The sequence below is a fragment of the Pogoniulus pusillus genome, chromosome 2, assembly GCF_015220805.1.
Source record: "Pogoniulus pusillus isolate bPogPus1 chromosome 2, bPogPus1.pri, whole genome shotgun sequence".
Taxonomy (NCBI): Eukaryota; Metazoa; Chordata; class Aves; order Piciformes; family Lybiidae; genus Pogoniulus; species Pogoniulus pusillus.
In genome coordinates this window covers 39663580-39685785 of record NC_087265.1, presented here as the reverse complement: position 1 = coordinate 39685785, position 22206 = coordinate 39663580, and the positions used below count along the sequence as shown (strand labels likewise).

Below are 22206 nucleotides of genomic sequence, written 5' to 3'. Positions count from 1 at the left end.
GAGGTTGCAGAGTCTCCTTCTCTGGAGACTTTCAAAGCCTGTCTGGATGTACTCCTCTGTGATCTGTGCTAGATTATGTGGTCCTGCTCTGGCAGGGGGGTTGGACTTGATGATCTTCTTGGGTCTCTTCCAACCTCTAATATCTCGTGATCCTGTGAACTAAACTGTGGCACTAAGTGCCTCATCCAGTCTTTTCCTGAACACCTCCAGGGATGGCAACTCCACCACCTCCCTGGGCAGCCCACATGCAGGAAAATGTTTTACTAACCTTTGCTGTTGTTTTTGCTTTTCCTTCAAACTCCCAGAATGTTTTTGGAACTGGACGACCCTTGATAACAGCTGGGATTTTAATTGTTGTGCCAGCACGACAATTAAGTAAGTCCTGTGCTCCGATATCAAGGAAGATTTCTGGTTCCTCTGCAAAAATTTTATAGTACATAAATGTTAAGAGCTACTGAAAGTAAATTTCTGTCAGCACTTAGTTAAAACACCCCATAAACAGGCAGAATGCATATTTGTGAGAAAGATTTGGCATGCAAAGAGGAAGCTGGGATGTTTATGAATACAAAAATAATTTCTTCCTAAAATATACGTTATTTTCTCAGCATAATTGTAGGTGGTCATCAGTGTTCTAATGCATCCTACCCTGGCAGTGATCAGTATGACACTTTAAAAAAAATGTCAAGCTTTTGTTACACTTTTTCATAATTGTTCTTGTTTTGACTTTAGCTTCCTTGCCATCCTCTTTGAACACTCATCAGCAGTAGGTGGCATTTAGGTATACATACCTAAATTTATTCCAAGAACACTTACCTAGAATATCTTGGATAGGTATTTCTGATGTTGCAGGACTTGGTTCTGATTCTCCAGCTGCATTTACAGCTTTCACCCTAAATTTGTACTTTCTGAGCTCTTTCAAGTTGGGAATAACACATTCACAAGTAGGAAAGAGTTTGTCTCCTTCATTTGCCTTCTTCCATTCAGTACTACCTTCATCTTGCATTTCAACAATATATCCTTTTATAGGACTGCCACCATCCTTTTGTGGAGGCTTCCATGCAAGAGCTACAGATGATTTGGTTTTGTCTTTGATCTCTGGACAAGATGGTGGACCAGGCACAACTGGTAAAACAAGAACAAGTGAAAATTACCTGAGAGTTAGTGTCTGCCTGTGTTTTTCTGAATAATGTCTAGAAGAATGCAATTATTTTTATTTTCTTCTGCCACAGAGAAGTGGAGAAAACCAGCAAACTACTTTGTGTCAATATGTTCTTTTTGGTTTAACAAAAACAAAGCACTGAATTATTTGCACTAAACACAATATAAATAATACTAGCATGTTGTGGTTCTGGTGTGGTGCAGTCCTCTAAAATAGTTGTAGAAATGATATACTTACATATGGGATCTGCTGCTAAGGCAGGATCTGATGGTTCACTGGGAGGACCAATTCCAGCAAGATTTTCAGCCATGACTCTAAACTGATATTCAACACCTTCAGCCAAACGAAGTACATTGTACTCTAGACCTTTTACTGCTGGTTTTGTTACTGGAGCCCTGTTAACACGTGACCAGTAGACACCTCCCACTTCTCTCTTCTCCAGCCAATAGCCAGTTATTGGGCTGCCACCATTGTCCAAAGGAGGCTCCCAAGAGACCAGCATTGATGATCTGGTGCGTTCTAAAACTTTTGGCTTTCCAGGAGGTCCAGGAAGGCCATAAGGATCCTTAATAACAACTTTTTCTGAGAGGCATTCATCACTTATTCCATATTTATTTGCAGCACGGACTCTAAATTGGTATTTTTCATTTGTGGCAAGATTCCATACCTGAAAAATGAGATTTAAGTCAATATTTGTCTCCTTTCATAATAAACTTATTTGTGGGTTTTACTTTGAATTCTGTCTTGGAATCTCATTGGCATATCTATGTTTATATATTACACAGCTGCGAGTGAAGTCTTTGGGATATTCTTCTTTTATGTGCATAGGACCAAACATAAATTAAAAAGAAGTCATCATGTTTGGTTTTGTGGTTGACAAAGCTATGATAATGTTGGAAGTGGAAAGGAATATGTCTCCAAAGCTCAGCTGAGATTAAATAGCAAAAGAGAACAATTTAATTTGCTTTGTCACATGAGGAAAACACACCTACATAAATGAAAAAAAAAAAATCATCCAGTAATCCTGGACTTCAAATGATTCATGAGCACAGGCATCTATTGTTAATTTTTATGTATACCATAATAAGTAATAAAGATATTTTATGAATTACCCCCAGTCTTCTCTCAATAGCACTCTTGGAGACTTCTTCCCACTCAGCTTTCTTCCTACTAGCATCACGTTTCTCAATAATGTAATGGGTAATTTCACTACCACCGTTATCAAGAGGTGCATCCCATGTTAAATAGCATGATTCTGCTTTAATATCAGAAACAGCAAGATTTCTGGGTGGAGAAGGACGATCTGTTTGAAAGCAAGAGAAAGTAAAATAATATTAAAAAGAAGGAAAAAGTAACTGTAAAATTAAGTGCAATTTTATTAACATGTTGTACCCTTACCATATACTTCAACATGCACATTGCGGAATGCAGTGCCAAGACGATTGGAAGCTCTCACAGTGTAAGTGCCTTTATCATCCCTCACTGTTGCAGGCAGGATAAGTTCAGTTTTTGCCTCACTTCTAGATACTTCTTCTTTGGTTATCTTTAGTGCACTGGATGTTTGGTCAATTAAAACTTCGTTCTTGTCCCATTCAATCTTGGGCATTGGCAGACCTGTCACATCAGCAGGGATATTTACTGGTTCTCCTGCCTTCACTTTGATAGTATCTCCTCTCACAGCCAAGCGTAATGTAACAGTTGGAGGCACTGAAAGTAAGAAGAAAAATGACGTCATGAAGAGGGAGACAAAACAGAGAAATTGTCCTCTACTGTTCTGTGAATCTTTGTATGGATTTCTTTAAAGCAGATATACCTTCATCATCCTGTATAACCACATTGAGGGGCAATGATGGTTCACTTTCTCCAATAGCATTAACAGCTTTGACACGGAATTCATACATATGAAGTTCATCCAGGTTTTCAACAAGAAGAGATGTTTTTGGACAGAGCCTTGCATTAACTCTTTCATAGTCTTTTGAATCATGTCTCCTTTTCTCAACAATATATCCTAAGATAGGACTGCCACCATCACTACGTGGAGGCTTCCAGTCAAGAGTAATGCTTGACTTCGTCCTCTCCGTGTACATGAACCTCTCTGGTGCTGTTGGAGGACCTATTAACACAGATAAATCATAATGAATGAAACATTTCAAAAGTAGAGAGTATTTAATCATCTGAGTACCATAGCTCTGGCTTTTTAAAGTCATAGCTTTTACATGAAAAGTATCTGAACATGTTTTGGATAGTATATAGTTTCTCATGTTTTACAGAAGTGATTCAGAGAAGTAATTTATCTAAGGCAGATGCTTTGCCCAGGTAATAAAAAAGTAAATACATTTTCTACATAGAAAGCAATCCTCACAACAATACTGATTTATTGACCTATAATTAAGAATAGTTAAAAAAAAAACCCAAACATAAAATCAGTCATCTTACCTAATGGATCAACTGCAAGAATGGGCCCTATTTCAACAGGTGGACCAGTACCAAATTTGTTTTTGGCACTAACACGGAATTTATATTCCTGTCCTTCAATCAGGCCTGTAATATCACACTTAGATCTGTCTGTGTCTACAGCTAGTCTCCATGTATGCATCTTGGCATCCTTCCTCTCAACAATGAAGCCTATGATATCACTGCCACCATCATCTTCAGGATCAGACCAGTTAAGCAAACACATCTTTCTGTTTGTGACCACAGGCTTTAGGTCAAGGACTGGCCCAGGAACATCTGGAAAGAAAAAACCAAAACAAAACAAAAAACAACCAGGTAAGTAGGAAAGCCCTCAAAGATGATCTCACCAAAAGAAATGCTGAGTTGATATTAGAAATACTTTTCTTACCAAATACTTCTACTCTGGTTCCTGCAGATTTGGAACCACTACTATTGGTAGCAGTAATTACATATCTTCCGTGGTCTTTTCTCAATGCATTCTTAATGGTTAACACGGATTTTGTGCCAACAGTTTCAATAACAGTTCGATCTTTGTCCAATTCGCCCTCCTCCACAGCCCATACGATGGTAGGAGTAGGACGTCCTGTCACAGTAGCAGGAATTGTAATAGTTTGCCCAGCCATGATCTGAATGCCTGCTTTGACAGAAACATCCAGCTCAACAGTGGGAGGTTCTGGAGAAGAGAGAGAAACAGTTCATAAGTTCAAAGGAAAGACTAAAACCCACCATTTAAGCGGCTGGACACGTTTTGAAAATAATACAATTGCAGTACCTTTGGGTTCTGCAACAGTTGTGGGTTCTGTTTCACCAGGTGGTCCTTCACCAGCTGCATTAAGTGCAGTAACACGGAGTTTATAATCTGCACCTTCTCTGACTTCTTTAACAGTATACTGCCGAACCTTTATGGGCTTCTCTGTGCAACGTGACCACTCATTTACTCCCATCAGTTGTTTGTATACGTGGTAGCCAGTGATATCTCCACCACCATTATACAGAGGAGGTTCCCATTCTAACTCGATAGAAGTTGAGCTTGTATCAGCAACCCTTGGAATTGGTGGACCAGGTGGCACTATAAATAAATAGGTGTAAAATCAAGGTTAAAGGCTACGAATTCTATTCTATTCCCCACCGGCTATTACCTTCTATTAATCCACTTACTTATTGGGTCCTGTGCAGTCTTTGGGTCTGATGGTGGACTGAATTTACCAGGGCCAGCTGCATTTTCAGCACATACTCTAAAGATGTAGGTTAGTCCTTCCAACAGTCCTTCAACTTTTGTTTCCAGAGCACTCACAAGGTTCCTATTGACCCGAGCCCAATGAGTACTATTAATTTCACGTTTTTCAATCCAGTATCCTATAATTGGGCTGCCATTATCTTTTGGCTCATTCCATTTAACCACCATACTGTTGCTGGTAACATCTTGCACATCAGGCTTGTTAGGTGGGTCTGGGGGAGCTGAAAAAAACAAGTGTAATTTTGTCATAATTACTGTCTTCTCCAGAGCTTAATCAAAGCTAAGAACTAACATATGGGAAATGAGTGATTTTAAATAATTCACAATTCTTGTATGCTCTTTATCAGAAATTTTGATTCTTATCTGCAATCAGTAATCTAACTTGCAATGTTCTGTATTTTGGTAAGAATATTACTCTATTAAACACCAGAAATGTCACTATTCAGATACTGAGGGTTTTAACCATAAAAATTTATGACAGTGATTATCATTCTTATTTGTTTACTATTGAAATCAGAATGCTTTCAGTATTGACCCCTGTTCCAATGATTTAAATGCTCAATAAACAATAGTTATATTGGTCAAGTTTCTTCTGGGTAGAATCTGAGTGTTCCAAGAGCCTGTGTAATTTTACACTGGCTCTCAGTTTAGGTTGTATTTCATAATGAAAACTTACAGAAAGGGTCTTTTGCTGTCATTGGTTTTGAAACACATGGTGGGCCTGGTCCAACTCTGTTTTCAGCAAATACACGGAAGAGGTATTCTTTCCCTTCAATGAGTTTGGTTACATGGAATTTGCAATGCCTGAGTGTTGCACTGACTGTGACCCAGCCCATTTCAGCTTTTGTATTGTCTTTCTTTTCCAGTACATAGTTTAGGATTTCACTTCCACCATCATCAAGCGGAGGCTCCCACTTGCAAATGACTGAATTTTTCTTTGCATCTTCAAATACAAAATTGACTGGAGGCCCAGGTGTATCTGTTAGTAAAGCAAGAAAAATTATGGGTAATCTTATGCACTTCTTACCATATATTCTGAACAGCTAGGTGGTTTCGAGGATATTCATTACATACCTAACACATTGACTTCACATGAAGCTTTTGCAACACCATGATCATTTTCTACTTTAATTGTAAACGTGCCATGGTCAGCTCTGATGGAGTCACGAACTGACAGTATAGATTCTCCTTCTTTATGGTTATCAATGCTCACACGTTCTGGCAGTGAAAGCTGGAACGGCTTCTCTTCTTCTGCTTCACCCTTCTTTTTATACGTTGTTACTCTCTTTTTTATTTCCTCTGGTGTGACAACTTCATCATTCCTCAGCCAAGTGATAGATGGATAAGGTGACCCTGAAATATGTGCCTCAAGTATGATCTCATCACCTCTCTTCACTTCAAGGCCAGACTGTAGGTTTGCAGCGAGGAAGACTTTTGGAGCCTCTGTAATAACACAGAAGGATAAATGGAGAGTAGAATCTTCCTATAGGCTTTAGGATGTATGGCAACTACTAGAATCAATCAAACGAGCAATTCGTACCAGTAGGATCCACAGCTTTCACAAAAGGAGTAATCCGAGAAGGCTCACTGATGCCAGCAGCGTTCTCAGCACGAACACGGAACTGATACTCCTTCCCTTCCTCAAGACCTTTCACTGTGTAAGTTAGTAGAGGTACCAGATAATCATTGCATCTCTCCCACCTCTCCTTGCCCTTAGCGAGTTTTTCTATTATATAGCCCATAATCTTGCTTCCACCATCAAACAGGGGTGGTTTCCATGTAAGTGTTACTGATTTTGATGTTGGATTATGGACCTCAAGGTCAACAGGAGGATCTGGAGGTTCTGTGGAAGAGTGGCAAAAGAGAGATCACATCAGAAAAAAAAAATATACCAAAACAAACACATAAATATTTTGAGTAAAATTCAATTTGCTAATTTATTTGCTAGTAAAAAAAGTCTTACGTTTTGGGTCTTCTGCAATGATTGGGTTTCTCAGTTCAATATATTCACCTCCTCCAATCTTATTAACAGCTTTAACACGGAAGTAATATTCACAGCTTGGGATTAGATCTTTGACTTGCCATGAAAGCTTATTTTCACCAGACATGACTGGGATATATGTTCGACGTCCAGCTTCTCTGCGTTCCAAAACATAGTGCAGAATAGGAGTACCACCATCAAAGTCTGGAGGCTCCCAGGATACTTTGCAAGAATTCTTAGTTACTTCGCTTGCCTTAATGTCTTTACACTGTCCAGGTGGACCTGTTTTAAACAAGAATAATCAAATTAGTTAATGGTTAGTTAAGAGAGGAAAATGTATCTCTAGAACTATGAAATTATATTACATTTCTTTACTTTGTAGAAAGCAGACCAAACCCACCAATGTTAGCTGCATAGCACAAATATGAATTTATGTTCCTAAATGTGAAAAATATTCAGAATTCTATTCATAATGACTATTCATCATAACTGAGCTTTGAGCAGCCATTGACTAGCAGTCGCTTGGGGTAAAGTGGGTTTTTTGTGGGATTATGTTACATTAATGACTTTATGGCTATCTAGTTGTGTCTGTGATTTCTCCACATGGCAGACAGGGGATTATAATAGTCCTTTCTTTTGCCAGCTCCAGAGCTCAAATGAGGATAAGTATACTTCTTAGAATGTGAGAAGCCTAGTTACCTATGACTTTGACATTGACTGAGCCAGTTGTTGAAGCCAGCTTGTTCTCCAGTGTGATAGTATAAACACCAGCATCAGCATGAACGCTATCTATGACTTCAAGCAGTGCAGAGGTGTAGTCACTTTTCATTGTTGTTCTGTCACCAGCTTTCAACTCTTTGCCATCTTTGTGCCATGTTATAGTTGGGGATGGAACAGCTCTGAAGGGCACGGGGATACTTAATTTCTGTCCTTTAACAACAACAATGTCACGAGTTTTCAGATCAATTGTTGGATTGCCTGTAAAAGTAAGGATAATATTACTAGAGAACTGCCAAACATCATTCTTTTTTTTCAGTTATGCACATCTGAAAAAAAAAAAAAAAAAAAAAAAAGGAATTTCTGCTTACAGTCTGGGTCCTTGGCGACAACTTTTTCTGAGATGTCCGATGGCTCACTAGCTCCAACAGCATTGACAGCTCTGACTCTCAGCACATATTCCTTGTCTGGAACAACACCTTCCTCCACTTTGCATTTTAGATCTTTTATTGGACGAGAATTGATTCTCATCCATTTTTCTGTTCCTGCTTCGCACATCTCAACGTTATACCCAATAATAGGGCTTCCACCATTCTTCTCGGGTGGTTTCCATGCAATGCAAATGTGACTTCGACCTGCATCTGTGACATGTAAATCCTGAGGAGGTGAAGGAGGGCCTGCAGAAATGGGAAAGAATTGTGTCTTTTTTTCTCCCAGAATATCTGTTCTACATGGATTACTGTTTCCATAATCCATATGCTGTATATTATACTACCACTTACTTGTTGGGTCTTCAATATGAATGAGGTCAGTTGGTTCACTGGGATGACCACATCCAGCTTCATTTTCTGCACGAACCTGGAACTGTACATCTGTACCTTCAATGACATCAGTCACTCTGTAACTGCAATCTGGACCAGCTGTTTTGCCAGCTTTAACCCAGCGAGTGGCTAGTTTTTCCTTCTTTTCAATAACATATCTGAATAAATTGGAGAAAATGTTATTAATCATAGAAACTAGACTTAATAACTCAATAAAATAGACAAAGATATATTGGAATAGTCTGGCTGGTGACAAAGTAGAGTCATGTGACAGATTCAATGAATTTTACTTCAGACATCAGCCACTTAGTGCTTGTAGCCCTGGTAGATCTCAAATTTTTTTGAGCTAACAGTTACAGACGGATCAAACTCTCAAAGCCAGGTCCTGAATTTCTGCTGTGTTCTCAGGTTCTAGAGAGCTGCAGAGGTAAAAGAATCTTCATGCTATACCTGCACCTTTGCAAGTTTGTGAATATTATCTGTGAGTTTACTGTTAATGTTCTGCCTATGATAGGCTAAGTGGAAGTAACGTGAACTAAGTGACTCCTGTAGGCTCAGACAGCTCTCAGTAGTTGTCAGTTTGTCTAAGTTATGCTTATTGTGACTAAGAAAGAGAGGAAGAGTGAAAATATAAAAATGAAAAATATGTCTTTCACTGTAAGTTTCAGATGACATACTTCAGAAACCAAGAAAAGTACAAGTTTGAGGCAACTCAAAGGAGTAAACTGGTCTGTCTGAAAAGTGTAATACAGAAGAGGGTGAACAGAAAAGAGATGAGGCTTTAAATTATCTGAGTGTAAGCAGTGTGAATGAGAAAGTAAGGCAGAAGGAAAATGTAACATCATTTCATAGGTGGGTCTAAGTGTCTAAAACCTTGGAGAAACTGGAGACTGTGACTGCATTGTTTTTTGTGTTTTATACACACTTCAATTTGATTGGATGCTGTTTTTGACATATTAACTGTTTATGCATATTAGATTATTTATATTTGCATAATTCCCATGTGCTAAAACTAAACTTTTCATTGATTTGACCACATGGCTTCTCTTTTACATCTGTCCACTTCTTTTTCATATAAAATGTGTCAAATTAAAATGTAAACATTTTGAGAGAAATGTCTTAATTAATGAAAAGATCTTAATCTTCAGGTAGCACTACACAAACTTAATATGACCTTACCTTTGAATTGGTCTGCCACCATCATTCTTAGGTGGTTCCCATTTTAAATCAACGTGGCCTTTTGTCACTTCAACTATTGTAAGAGCATATGGAGGTCCAGGTGTTGCTAAAGAAAAAAAAAATACACATTAGAAGTATCCATTACACTTGAGCTGTTTCTATTAATCACTAAGTAAGCAAATAAGAGACTTACTGAAAGTATCTTTAGCAAGCACTGAGTCTTCAATTTCACAATAGTCACTCTGTCCAACAGCATTTTCAGCAGCCACACGGAACACATATAATGAACCTTCAGTCAGTGGGCTCACTGTGTACTTGGTGTCTTTCACTGTTGTGTCAACTGTTTGCCAACCTTTTCGCCTTACATCTCTCTTTTCAACAATGTAGTTGGTAATTGGAGAACCACCATCTTTTTCTGGCGCTGTCCATTTAAGATCTGCTGTGTTTTTAGTAATATTAATAACCTCAAGCCACCGAGGTGGTGAAGGAGGATCTGTACAATAGAGAAAGAAGGTAGAGCACATTAGCATATTTCCCAATGAAGATCTCAGAAAATACTAGTAAAACTTCATTTTTTCTTAGTTGAAGCAGGGTAGATTTTAATAGTTCTTAAGTGTTACAAGGCTTGGGTTGGTACCTACATAGACAGTCATAAATGGGGCATTTATACAGAGACAGTGTACTTGCAGTAACATCACACTGAAATAATACTCACAGAGTCTCTCCTTGCACAGCACAGGGTCACTGGGTTCACTGGGCTCACTCTCGCCAGCTTTGTTCACAGCTCTTACACGAAATGAATATTCTTGTTTCTCCATTAGGCCTTTGAGGAAGTGTTCAGTTGTAGGAACTCCTTCGGCCACTCTCACCCACTCATCTGTTCCAGTCTTTAATAGTTCAATTACATATGATTCAATCTTTGCCCCTCCATCATGTTCTGGCTTTGTCCAGTTCAGTGTTAATGATGTCTTGCCAACATCTCTCACAGTTGGCTTTCCAGGAGGCCATGGTGGATCTAGACAGGAATCCAACATTAATTACAAGATTGAAAACATTTTTTTTTAATTGTTAAATGAAAGCATTTAAAAACTGTTTATTATACCAATTGGATCTTTCACTAAGATTGGTTCTGTTTCCTTGCTTGGTTTCCCAGGTCCTGCAAGATTCTCTGCCAAGACACGGAACTTATATTTCTTCTTATTTGTAAGACCTTTAGCTCTGGAAATTAAAAATAAGTTTGATTAAACCAAATCTGCACCTTAACCCTTTCTCCCACGATTTACTTTGAAAATCTAAAAGTACTCAGATGACTGCTAGTGACATTTTATGAAATGGTGAACATTCAAAACACGTATACTGCCAACAGTAAAATGGTGCACTGTGTTACAGAAATCAACGTTTTGAGAGCCATCTTGCATTTTTTGATTGTTCCTTGGTTGTTAGATAAAACAGATATCAGGAAAAACAAACCTCAAGGTTTTGCCAAACTACTAAGTATAATTTAATGAAAAAATAAAAGAGACGATTCATTCTTCTGTGAAGACATTCTGTTTTAAAAGTAATTATGTAAAAAAAAAAGGCATCTGATTTTAGTTGAATATAAGCTAGCAAAAAAAAGTGTAAAAAAACACTTAAAACTTGTTTATAAGGCTATTGTTACACTTTTATGTCTCTGTGACATATTTCAGGCTAAATTGACCATAGTCTTACTTGAATGTTGTATCTTTCACTGGCATTTTATTGCATTTTATCCATTTATCCTGCTCAGGATCATATCTTTCAACCCAGTAGCCAGTTATAGGGCTGCCACCATCTTCGTCTGGTTCATTCCAGGTTAAGGTGACTGAGTCTTTAGTGACTTCTATAGGCTGAAGACCTGTTGGAGGGCCTGGTGGATCTGCAGAAATTAATAAATGCAAGAAAACAAAACAAAAACCAAATCCATTATACATGTTTTTTTTTGTTTGTGTTTTTTTTTCTCTGTTAAAATATTGTGAAAAGTTAACATTAATGCAATTAACTAACCAAATGAATATTTTGCGATGATGGGGCTACATTGTGCTGGCTCCCCAATACCATACATGTTCTCAGCACTGACTCGGAACACATATTCTTTATGAGGAGTTAAATTGGTAGCTCTGAATTTTGTATCCTTTATTGTCGATGACAGCTTGTGCCATACTTCACTGTCTGTAGCTCTTTTCTCAAGGACATAGTTGGTAATTTTAGAACCCCCGTCGTCTCGTGGAGGATTCCATGTCAGAAGGCAAGATTCATTTGTGATTTCTGATACATCAAATGCAGCTGGTGGACCAGGTTTATCTGTGGAGGACAAGACGTAAATGTTAGTCTTCTGTTTGCATATCTTGATATGTTACTAATTATTTTCAGAAGTTACATAAAATACATGCATACCAAGAACATTAACTTCAACAACAGCAGTAGCACGTCCACTGGAATTTACAGCTTCTATAATATAGGTTCCACTGTCGCTCCTCTTACTATCTGTAATAGTGACTGTAGAATGATTAGGTTTGGTTTCAATGGTGATTCTGTCGTCAGGTCTCAAAATTTTTTCAGCCTTGGTCCAAGTAATCTGGGGCTCAGGCTTTCCAGTTACTTTAGCTGGTAGCTCTATTTTAGTTCCAGCTTTAACAGTAAGTCCAGCAAGAAGCTTCACATCTAGGAAAATTTCAGGTGCCTCTGATTTGGGGGAGAGAGAAAAAAAAATGTTATAGAAAGAACATTTCAGAGACTCGTAAAAATAAAACAGCTATTGTAATTCAATGGTTGAAGTAATTACCTTTTGCATCAATGGCCTGAATGTCATCTGTTGGCTTACTTGGCTTGCTAGCTCCCATTCTGTTCAAAGCCTTAACCCGATATGCATACCACTCCCCTTCCTTGAGTTTTGTTACTTCCATTCTGTTTGTTAAAAATAATAACAATAATCAGATACATAAAGTGGTGAGGAGGGCACAGCTAGTTGAAAGGATATACATTCTGATGTTAATTCACTTACTTTGTTTCAACAACAGGCTCCCCGCATATCTCCCACTTGTCTGTTCCACGTTGGCATTTCTCTACTATATAACCCTTAATGCGAGCACCACCATCATGTTTGGGAGGCTCCCAAGTCAGGAAGATTCCTTTGGATGTTGGATTTCTCCATTTAACATTTTCTGGCGGATCAGGCACCGCTATTGGAAAAATGAAAGCATATGGAGTCTTAGGAAGCAGTTTAAGGAAGATATTTTTTTACATCAGCAGCAATGTGAAACAGTTAACTTACTTGCTGGTGCTGACATATCTACAGGTTCATCAATATAAGCAGGCTCTCCTGGGCCACATTTGTTATATGCGGAAACTCTAAACAGATACTCTTTTCCCTGGATGAGGTCAGGTACTGTGAACTCTTGGTCATCTAAATGATCCACAACCTAAAGAGAAGGAAGGCTCAAATGTAGTTCTAAAATTTATTTCCAAAGAGCATTTAGCAAAATAAGACATAAAATTCAGTAGTACATGTGGAAACAGTACAGCACATATAAACTGAGAAGAGAAAGAGAGAACTTACTTTGCTCCATGTTTTCCTGCTTACTTCACGTTTTTCAATTAAATAGCCAGTGACTGGACTTCCACCATCATCTTCTGGAGGCTCCCATGACAGCTGTACTGTGTTCTTGATTATGTCTAAGACTTTAAGTTCTCTTGGTGCACTTGGACGAGCTAGAAATCACAGAAATTGTATTAAATATTCTGTACTTGGAGTTTACATGCAATTTCTGTAATCTGTCTGGCACAAGACTTATTCTTGCAGTCATTCTTCCTTAAAAACACAAAGGTGGGTATTGAAAATAAAAAAAAGAGGTATTATGGAAGATGGATTTTGAGGTTTTAGTCATATTTTTATTCTACTTGGCTTAACGAAAGTTTTAATGTAATTAACATAATTAGATTTTAGCAAGACAAATAAGGAATATTATTGGCAGAATATATATATGTCCTCTTACCAATGACATTAACATTAATTTCTCCTGAAACAGATGACACTGGGTTTTCTAATGTTAAGGAATAAATTCCCTTGTCTGGACGTTCACTTGGGGTAATTACAAGTTCTGCAAAGGAGGCAGTGGTCTTCACTGTTACACGGTCACCCTCTTCTAAGACTTGATCACCAAAAGACCATGTGGCAGTTGGCACAGGGTAGCCACTTATAGGAACACGGATCTTGATTGGTTCTGGAACAATAACCTCCAGCCCATCTTTAAAAGCACTTAGGTCCATTGTAGGTCCAACTGGAAAAAATGTGAAACGAATTCAGTGAAATATTTTCAGATGTTCTGAATGCAGCTGATGATTACTGTATCGAGAGGCTGTTTCTGATTGTATCTTAGCCTGCAGACTGAAGCTGTCTAGGCCTAGCTGTGGCTTATCCCTCCCCACCTCTCCTGGCTAAACCCTTTTTTTCAAAATATGTGAGATGATAAATCAGCTTAGCATTACCAAGTAAGAGGTCTGAGTTACACTAACAACTTTGTTTTCTTTGACTTTATTTTTTTTTGTCTTCTCTGCCCATTCTCCTCTGTTCCCTCCCACCTTCCACAAAGCCAGGTCAGGAGACAAAAGCTCATTCCTCACTTTTCAGGCAAACTAACAGGAGTCTACCTAATAGTACAGATAACTACCTGCTGACTTCACAACAAAGGACATCAAGCTGTGTGGCACAGTCGACTTGCTAGAGGGCAGGGACTGAAATTCAACAAGGCCAAGTATAAGGTCCTGCACCTGGGTCGGCACAGTCCCAAGCACAAATACAGGCTGGGTGGCGAATGGCTGAGAGCAGCCCTGAGGAAAAGGACCTGGAGGTCTGGGTTGATGAAAAGCTCAACATGAGCTGGCAGTGTGCATGTGCAGCCCAGACAGCAACTGTGTCCTGGGCTGCGTCAATAGAGGTGTGGCCAGAGGGCAAGGGATGATTCTCTTCCTTTACTCTGCTCTTGTGAGATCCCACCTGGAGTACTGTGTGCAGTTCTGGTGCCCCCAACACAAGGAGGACATGGAACTGTTGGAGTGGGATCAGAGGAGGGCCATGAAGATGATCAGCGTGCTGGAGCAGCTCTGCTATGATGAGGACAGACTACAAGAGCTGGGGCTTTTCAGCCTGGAGAAGAAAGGCTTTGAGGAGACCTTATAGTGGCCTTCCAGTATCTGAAGGGGACCTACAGGAAGGCTGGGGAGGGACTATTGACAAGGTCTTGTAAGGACAGGATGAGGAGTGATGGGTTTAAGCTGAAACAGAGGAGATTGAAACTAGATGTTAGGAAATGGTTCCTTACAGTGAGAGTGATGAGACACTGAACAGGTTGCCCAGGGACGTTGTGGATGTTCCCTTCCTGGCAAGGCCAGGAGTGACCTGTTCTAGTGGGAGGTGTCCCTGCCTATGGTGGGAGGGGTTGGAACTGATGATCCTTGAGATCCCTTCCAATCTAAACCTTTCTATGATTCTATGAGAAATAACTCAGAATCTAAAAGGTCTAAGATTTTTTTATACCAGTGGGCATCACAGTTATCTGGTGAAAAAATACACATATTATAAAAAAGATTCACATTAATTGTGTGTCCTGTCTGATTGTCTTTAACAGATAGCCTATGGCTTACCAAAAGTGTCATCTGCTGTTAATGGTCCAATAACCTCTGTTGGGTCTGACACACCAGCTGCATTTTCTGCTGAGACTCTGTAGTAGTATCTGGACCCTGGTTTCAGTCCAGTTACCTAAAGACCAAAAATAATAGCTTAGTAACTCATATTAAGGGTGGTCTACAAATTCTGGGTATTTTAAGGAAGTTAAAAATCTTCCTTATGAGGAGAGACTGAGGGAGCTGGGGCTGTTTTACTTGGAGAGGTGGAGAATAAAGGGTGATCTCATTAATGGTTGTAAATATGTAATGGGTGAGTGCCAGGAGGATGGAGCCAACCTCTTCTCAGTGATGCCCAGTGACAAGACAAGGGCCAATGGGTGGAAGCTGAGGCATAAGAGGTTCCATTTTTTTAACTGTAAGGGTGGCAGAGCACTGGAACCAGCTTCCCAGGGAGGTTGTGGAGTGTCCCTCTCTGGAGATATTCAAGAACCTCCTGCATGCATTCCAGTGTGATCTGCTCTAGGTGATCCTGCTCTGGCAGGGGAGGCTGGACCAGATGATCTTTTGAGGTCCATTCCAGCCCCTGACATTCTATGAATCTATGATTTATTGATGAAAATAACATCTTACCTTAAATGTAAGCGCAGGTACTAGTTTTGTGTTACAGCGAATCCACTTGTCTGTTCCTTCTTCTTGTCTTTCAATAATATAGCCTAGAATTGGACTTCCTCCATCATCAAGAGGAGGTTCCCATGTGAGCTGCACTGATGTCTTAGTTTGATCTGAATGATCAAGGTTAATGGGAGGACTTGGTCTCTCTGAAAGTAATTTGAGAGAAATATGTTTCACGGTGGATAAAGTATAGTTGTGTATATCACTCTATATGTGTTGAAGTGCTCTTTATCAAGCGATTGTATACCTTATTCTAAAGAAGTATAGTTGTATATATATCACTCTATATATGTTAAAGTGCTCTTTATCAAGCGATTGTATACCTTATTCTAAAGTACACTTTTGAAATTGAGGTTGGATCCCAATTTGAAAGCAAAAATATTTGGAGTTCTAACTGAATGAAGTGGTATCAAAGTACTCCTGGTATATTTGAAGAACAAAAGCAGGAAAAATCTAGCTGTACACAGTATTTGCAGGACATATTTTTTTCTGAGTTGAACATTCCTACACATATCCTACATAAGCAGTGGGAATGTGACAGATGTCTTATAATGCAGTCACAATTGGTGTTTGTATACTTACTGATTGGGTCCATAATTTTTACTGCACGTGTAGCAGGACTTGGTTTGCCAACTCCAACTATGTTTTGAGCTCTTACTCTGAAGAAATATTCCTCATTTTCCACAACATCAGTCAGGACAGCTGACAGATCATCAGCTCCTGTGGTCATAGTTGGCTCCCATTTGATGGATCCTTTGTTACGCAGTTCTATAACATAGCCAATAATTGGAGAACCTCCATCATACTCAGGTGGTTCCCAGGTCAGTGTGGCTCCAAACCTGTTCACATCAGTAACTTCTACATTTTGAGGAGGACCAGGAACATCTGCAATTTATTTTAGGGAGAAGAAGCAAAAAGAAGCTAAGTGTTTTTTAACCTACTTTTGGAGTTTGTTCTACTTTTCTCACATTGCCATCAAACGCTGAGATTTTCATAACTTCTGCTCACCAAATTTGCTCTTAGCTTCCACAGGTGTATCCGTTTCCACTGGCTCACCAGTACCCACTCTGTTCCGTGCACTAACACGGAAGAGGTACTCAACTCCTCCTTTTTGAAGTCCAGTAACAGTGTATTCACAATTTTCAGCACGATCTGTGACCATAATCCAGGTTTTACGCTTGATATCACGTCTTTCAATGACGTAGCCTATTATTTTACTTCCACCATCACTTTCTGGTTCTTCCCAAGCAAGGCCAACCTCACCATCATAAGTTTCAGTGACTTCCAAGTTTCTAACTGGACCTGGAACATCTAACAAAGATATGACAATATATTAGGGTGTTGCATTTCTATTTCTTTCCCTGCGCTGTCTTAGATAAATACAGGCAAGGCTCCTATAATGGGAGTACTTACCAATGACCTCTACATTGATGAATGCTTCTGCCTGGCCATGTTTGTTTCGAAGTATAACCTTGTACCTTCCTTTATCTGATTTCTTTGCTTCATGAATTTTGAAGGTAGTGCAGTCATTTGTTGTATCAACAGTTGTTGTGGGCAGATTTTCCTCCTCTTTCAACCATTCAGCTTCTGCTCTTGGGTAGGCATCGTACGGAACAGTCATGGTTAAAGGCTTGCCAACATCAACCACAAGGTTTTGATCACCCGTCTTGATTTTAGGTGCAGCTGAGAAAGATCAATGGGAGAGGTAAGTAGTTACATATATAGAGAAAATATACATTTCTGTAGTCAGCAAAGCAGCTAATGTAGAAAAGCAAAAGGGGTTGTTATGTGTATTCTAAGCAAATCCTTCATACACTCATTGGATTGTTCTGGAAAAAGAAACTCAGGCTGGTTGGTAGGTACATGCCCTCCTAAAAAATGAGGGAAAAGGGAGTTGCTTATCAGTGTGATCATGTAAAATAGACAAAGTAAGAATTTCAGTCTTATATGACAATATAATTTTCATGTTTCAGATTTGCAGTGATGTAATTAAAAGATTTTGTATCCTTTATGTCCTTTGGTATAGACAATGAAAAGTGACCTATTTTTTGTTCAGCAGTTGGATCAGCATGGTATAATAATAAATGTTTTTGCCTTAATTATAATTCATACAGTTTATCAGCCTTGCATGTCTCTCAGACTGATTGTGTATTCATTTTAATTCAACTATTTGAAGCAATAAAACTCAATTATTGAAATAGTTAATGCAGTAATCCATGATTTTGTAAAAGAACCACAAAGCAAGCATCTTACCAGCTAATTCAAGCTTAGCTCTAGCTTCCTTATCTTTGGCAATAAATCTGTATTCCCCTTGGTCACGAGGTCTTATCTCACACACTTGCAGCCTGTGGACTTTTCCTTCACTCATCATCTGGTGTTTGTCACCTTGGATGATAATCATGTTGTTTCTCAACCACTTAACCTCCACACCATCTTTGTTCAATTCGGCCATGAAGATGACATCTACACCAGGAGCTTCATAAATGTCTTGTGGTGGTCGGATGATCTCAACAGGGATTTCTGAAATAAATGTCAATCCATTTGGTGGTTTGTGTGTGTGTCTCGATGCCATTATTACTAAATAGTGAAGAAATAAATCCTATTTGATTTTATACATACCTTCAACAAAAAGTCTTGCTCTAGATTTTCTGTCATCCACTCCACAGGAATATTCACACTCATCATCTAGTCTACAGTCTTTTATGATTAATCTGTGCAGATTTCCATCCTTTTCAAACTGGTATCTTTATGAGGGAAAACAGCAGCAGTATTTTAGTTTTCAAGCAAATTAACAAAGTAAAGCAAGCATATTTAGCATATGACCAAGAAAATGTACATACTTTTTGCCTTCTTTGATTTCTCTTCCATTTCTGTACCATTTTACGCTGGCTTTCTCCTTGGAAAGCTGGCATGTAAAGACAGCATCATCAAATTCAGTAACAGTCTGATCCTGGAGATGTTCAATGAAGTCTGCTGGTGCTTCTGTGATGAGAAGTTCTGCGACAGATTTGTCTTGTCCTGCAGTAACAGTGTATTCACCTTCATCTATAAATCCACAGTCTTTAATAATGAGTGAGTGTTTGTATTTATCAATTTTGTACAAAATGCGCCTATCGAATGTGATCTCTTCACCATTCTTTGTCCATTTGAGGGTTGCATTAAGGCGATTGACTTTGCACCAGAATGTGACAGTTTTCTTTTCCATGGTCTCGATGTCTTCAAGGGGCTCCACAATTCTGAGATCCTCCTCTGTAACGATAAAACCCACCAAATTGTTTAGCTTACATCCTCATGATCCTGATGTGAAGTTGAATATAAGGTGATGAAATAATTCTAATAAAAATGCAAGGTATTTACCTAATACAGTTAAAGCAGCAGAGCTTTTGGCATGTTCGCCTCTTTCGTTTGACAGTGAAATAGTATAAGTAGCTTGATCTTTCAGCTGTGCATCTCTGATTCTTAGAGTGTAAACTAGATCCTTCTGGACAATGATGTATTTTGCACTATCAAATATTGCCTCGTCATTTTTGTACCATTTCTCTTTGGCACCTACTTTATTGACTTCACAGTTGAAGATAATTTCTTGACCCTCATTCGCACTTTGGTCCTTAAGTGGAGTTATAATCCTGAGTTTTTCTGGAGTTAAGTAAAAAGAAGAAATAGGACATCACATAGTATAAGGAATGCAGCAAAACATTCACTTGCACGCTGATAAAATAGAGCTTACCGATCACTGTTAATTTTGCTGTAGCTTTAGATTCACCAACCATGATGCTATACTTTCCTGCATCTCCAAGAACAGAGTCTTTAACCACAAGTGTTCTCTTTTTCCCATCTGAAATGATGTCATACTTATCACCAGGCTCCAGGACTGTGTCACCTCTTAGCCACTGTACTGCAATTGCCTCCTTGGATACTGAACAGACAAATTCAGCTTTGTCTCCTTCAAGCACCTCAAGATTTTGTGGTCTGGTAAGAAATTCTGCTGCAAGTTCTGAAAGAAAGTATTTTTATAGATAGTTTTTTTGTTCTTCTTAAACTTATAAACACAATCAACCAAATTGTGTATTCCTACTGATTTATCTATTTATTTGATTATGGTTTTTTTTTCCCTAAAAAACAAAGCCACAAAACTAACTCTCTTACCATGCACAGTAAGTTTTCCTGTTGTACTGGAGCCTGGGAGCTTGCAAGTATATTTGCCAGCGTCTTCAGGGTGAGCGTTACGTATGAGAAGGATTCTCTTTCGGCCTTCAGAAATGTGTTCGAATCTGCCACCATCAGGCACCTCCTCATCTCCTTTAAACCATGTAACTTCAGCATTAGGCTTTGAAACTTCACAGATGAGTTTTACTGTGTCATTTTCGTTTACTTCAAGATCAGGAAGATTTTTTGTGAAAACAGCTTCTTCTTCTGCAACAAGAATTTCAAAAGAGGATTAAAACTTTTCACCCCCCAAAAGGGTTTTTTTTTGGTAGTTTTTCTTTTTTTTTTTTTTAATTGGATCTCTCACTAAATATTTTTCACTTGAAAGCAATAACTTTGTTTTAGGACAATCTCTGATCACAGGATTTTACAGTACACAAATCCCATGCAAGATGACTCTCAGCCAGGCGGCATGATGAATTTGGCACTGAGAATAAGGCCTACACTAACAACAATAATCTCAAAATCCTTCTGAGGAACAAAAACAAGAATATCACAGGATCACAGGATGTTAGGAGTTGGAAGGGACTGAAGGAGATCATTGAGTCCAAGCCCCCTGCCAGAGCAGGACAATACTATCTAACACAGATCACAGAGGAACACATCCAGACTGGCCTTGAAAGTCTCCAGAGAAGGAGATTCCACAGCATCTCTGGGGAGCCTCTTCCAGTGCTCTGTGACCCTTACAGTAAAGAAGTTCCCCCTTGTGTTGAGGCAGAACCTCTTTTGCTGCAGTTTACACCCATTGCTCCTTGTCCTAACACAGGGAGCAAGTGAGCAGAGCCTGTCCCCCCTTTCCTGGCCAGCCTTCAGATACTTATAGACATTTATCAAATCCTCTCTCAGTCTTCTCTTCTCCAGACTAAAAAGCCCCAAGTCCCTCAGCCCCTCCTCATAAGCCATGCCCTCCAGTCCCCTAATCATCCTTCTAGCCCTCCACTGGACCCTCTCCAGCAGATCCCTGTCCCTCTTCAACTGGGGAGCCCAAAACTGAACGCAGTATTCAAGATGAGGTCTCACCAGGGCAGAGTAGAGGGGGAGGAGAAGTTCCCTTGATCTGCTGGACACACTCTTCCTAATACACCCCAGGATCCCATTGGCTTTCTTGGCCACAAGGGCACATTGCTGTGCCATGGCTAACTTGTTATCCACCAGGACCCCCAGGTCCCTCTCCCTGGGACTGCTGATCTAAACAGTGTGATCTAAACAGTGTTCTGAGAGACAAGAAGTACAAACTGACCCATAGTCATCAGAGTGGAAATGTTAGAGGATGTACTTGAGCTTTTCATTGGTTTTAGGCAGGTGTAGTTTGAGCCCTAAGGAACTCTGGAGTGATTTGTTTAGAACCTAACTGATGTTCAGCATGTCCCAAGAGCAGTGGAATATCTGCCAAACCCAGTGCAGCCCTGGATAGTTTGCAAAACTATAAAAACCACAAAGAGACTGGGAAAACGCATAAAATGCAAATGCATTTGTTTAAATCTGATACTTGCTAGTAAATGTGGGGTAGAAGTAGATAAATAGTAAGAAAGAAAAAAAAATAGCACCTACATTTCAAATGTTAATAGTCTGGATTTTAAACCACTCTGCTTACCTAACACTGTTAGCAGGCCAGAAGTTCGAGCTGTTTTTGCTTCACAGGCATATTCAGCTTCATCATCAAAGACACATTTGCTGACCACAAGAATGTGCTCTGCACCTTTGGAAATAATGTCATACTTTTTGCCTTTTCTAATTTCCATGCCATCCTTAAACCACTTCACCTGTTTTAGGACAAATAAACAGGGTCATTAATAGTAACATACTCATCACAAATTTCAGCAGTGTATTCTTTTGTAACAACATAATAAAGTTGTTAATTTTTAAGAAAGCTCCAGTTGAATGAGTTGTTGAGATTAAAAAGTAATCTTTATTGACCTTGACACCTGGGCGAGATATTTCACATTCAAAGCGAGCAGATTCTTTTTCTTTAACTTCAAGGTCAGTTAGGGGTTTCAGGAACTCAAGGCGAATAGCTGTAAGAGAAAAGAATATTTTCACTAAGGAAGAGTGTCTGGCAAATACTCATAAACTGCGGACATTGATATTATTGGCAGTCACAGACATTAGCAGACAGCATTTATAGCTCTTATACATT

General features: G+C 39.1%; 1 protein-coding gene across 1 annotated transcript in view; it reads right to left on the bottom strand.

Annotated features, from left to right (window-relative positions):
- TTN (titin) overlaps window positions 1–22206 on the bottom strand; it is a 251282-nt gene that overhangs the window by 72041 nt on the left and 157035 nt on the right. The window contains 42 exon segments of the mRNA XM_064166084.1: window positions 269–417; window positions 814–1122; window positions 1397–1826; window positions 2272–2462; window positions 2558–2866; window positions 2973–3272; window positions 3596–3889; window positions 4002–4286; window positions 4386–4682; window positions 4772–5071; window positions 5527–5829; window positions 5925–6293; window positions 6391–6693; window positions 6814–7113; window positions 7531–7809; window positions 7920–8225; window positions 8331–8527; window positions 9549–9654; window positions 9742–10041; window positions 10264–10563; window positions 10651–10766; window positions 11259–11445; window positions 11574–11870; window positions 11964–12251; window positions 12352–12473; window positions 12571–12748; window positions 12841–12988; window positions 13126–13277; window positions 13562–13846; window positions 15210–15324; window positions 15822–16009; window positions 16446–16748; window positions 16872–17174; window positions 17277–17546; window positions 18117–18383; window positions 18483–18607; window positions 18704–19112; window positions 19221–19499; window positions 19591–19857; window positions 20010–20276; window positions 21664–21832; window positions 21987–22084. Coding sequence (XP_064022154.1) covers window positions 269–417; window positions 814–1122; window positions 1397–1826; window positions 2272–2462; window positions 2558–2866; window positions 2973–3272; window positions 3596–3889; window positions 4002–4286; window positions 4386–4682; window positions 4772–5071; window positions 5527–5829; window positions 5925–6293; window positions 6391–6693; window positions 6814–7113; window positions 7531–7809; window positions 7920–8225; window positions 8331–8527; window positions 9549–9654; window positions 9742–10041; window positions 10264–10563; window positions 10651–10766; window positions 11259–11445; window positions 11574–11870; window positions 11964–12251; window positions 12352–12473; window positions 12571–12748; window positions 12841–12988; window positions 13126–13277; window positions 13562–13846; window positions 15210–15324; window positions 15822–16009; window positions 16446–16748; window positions 16872–17174; window positions 17277–17546; window positions 18117–18383; window positions 18483–18607; window positions 18704–19112; window positions 19221–19499; window positions 19591–19857; window positions 20010–20276; window positions 21664–21832; window positions 21987–22084 — 10460 coding nt within the window.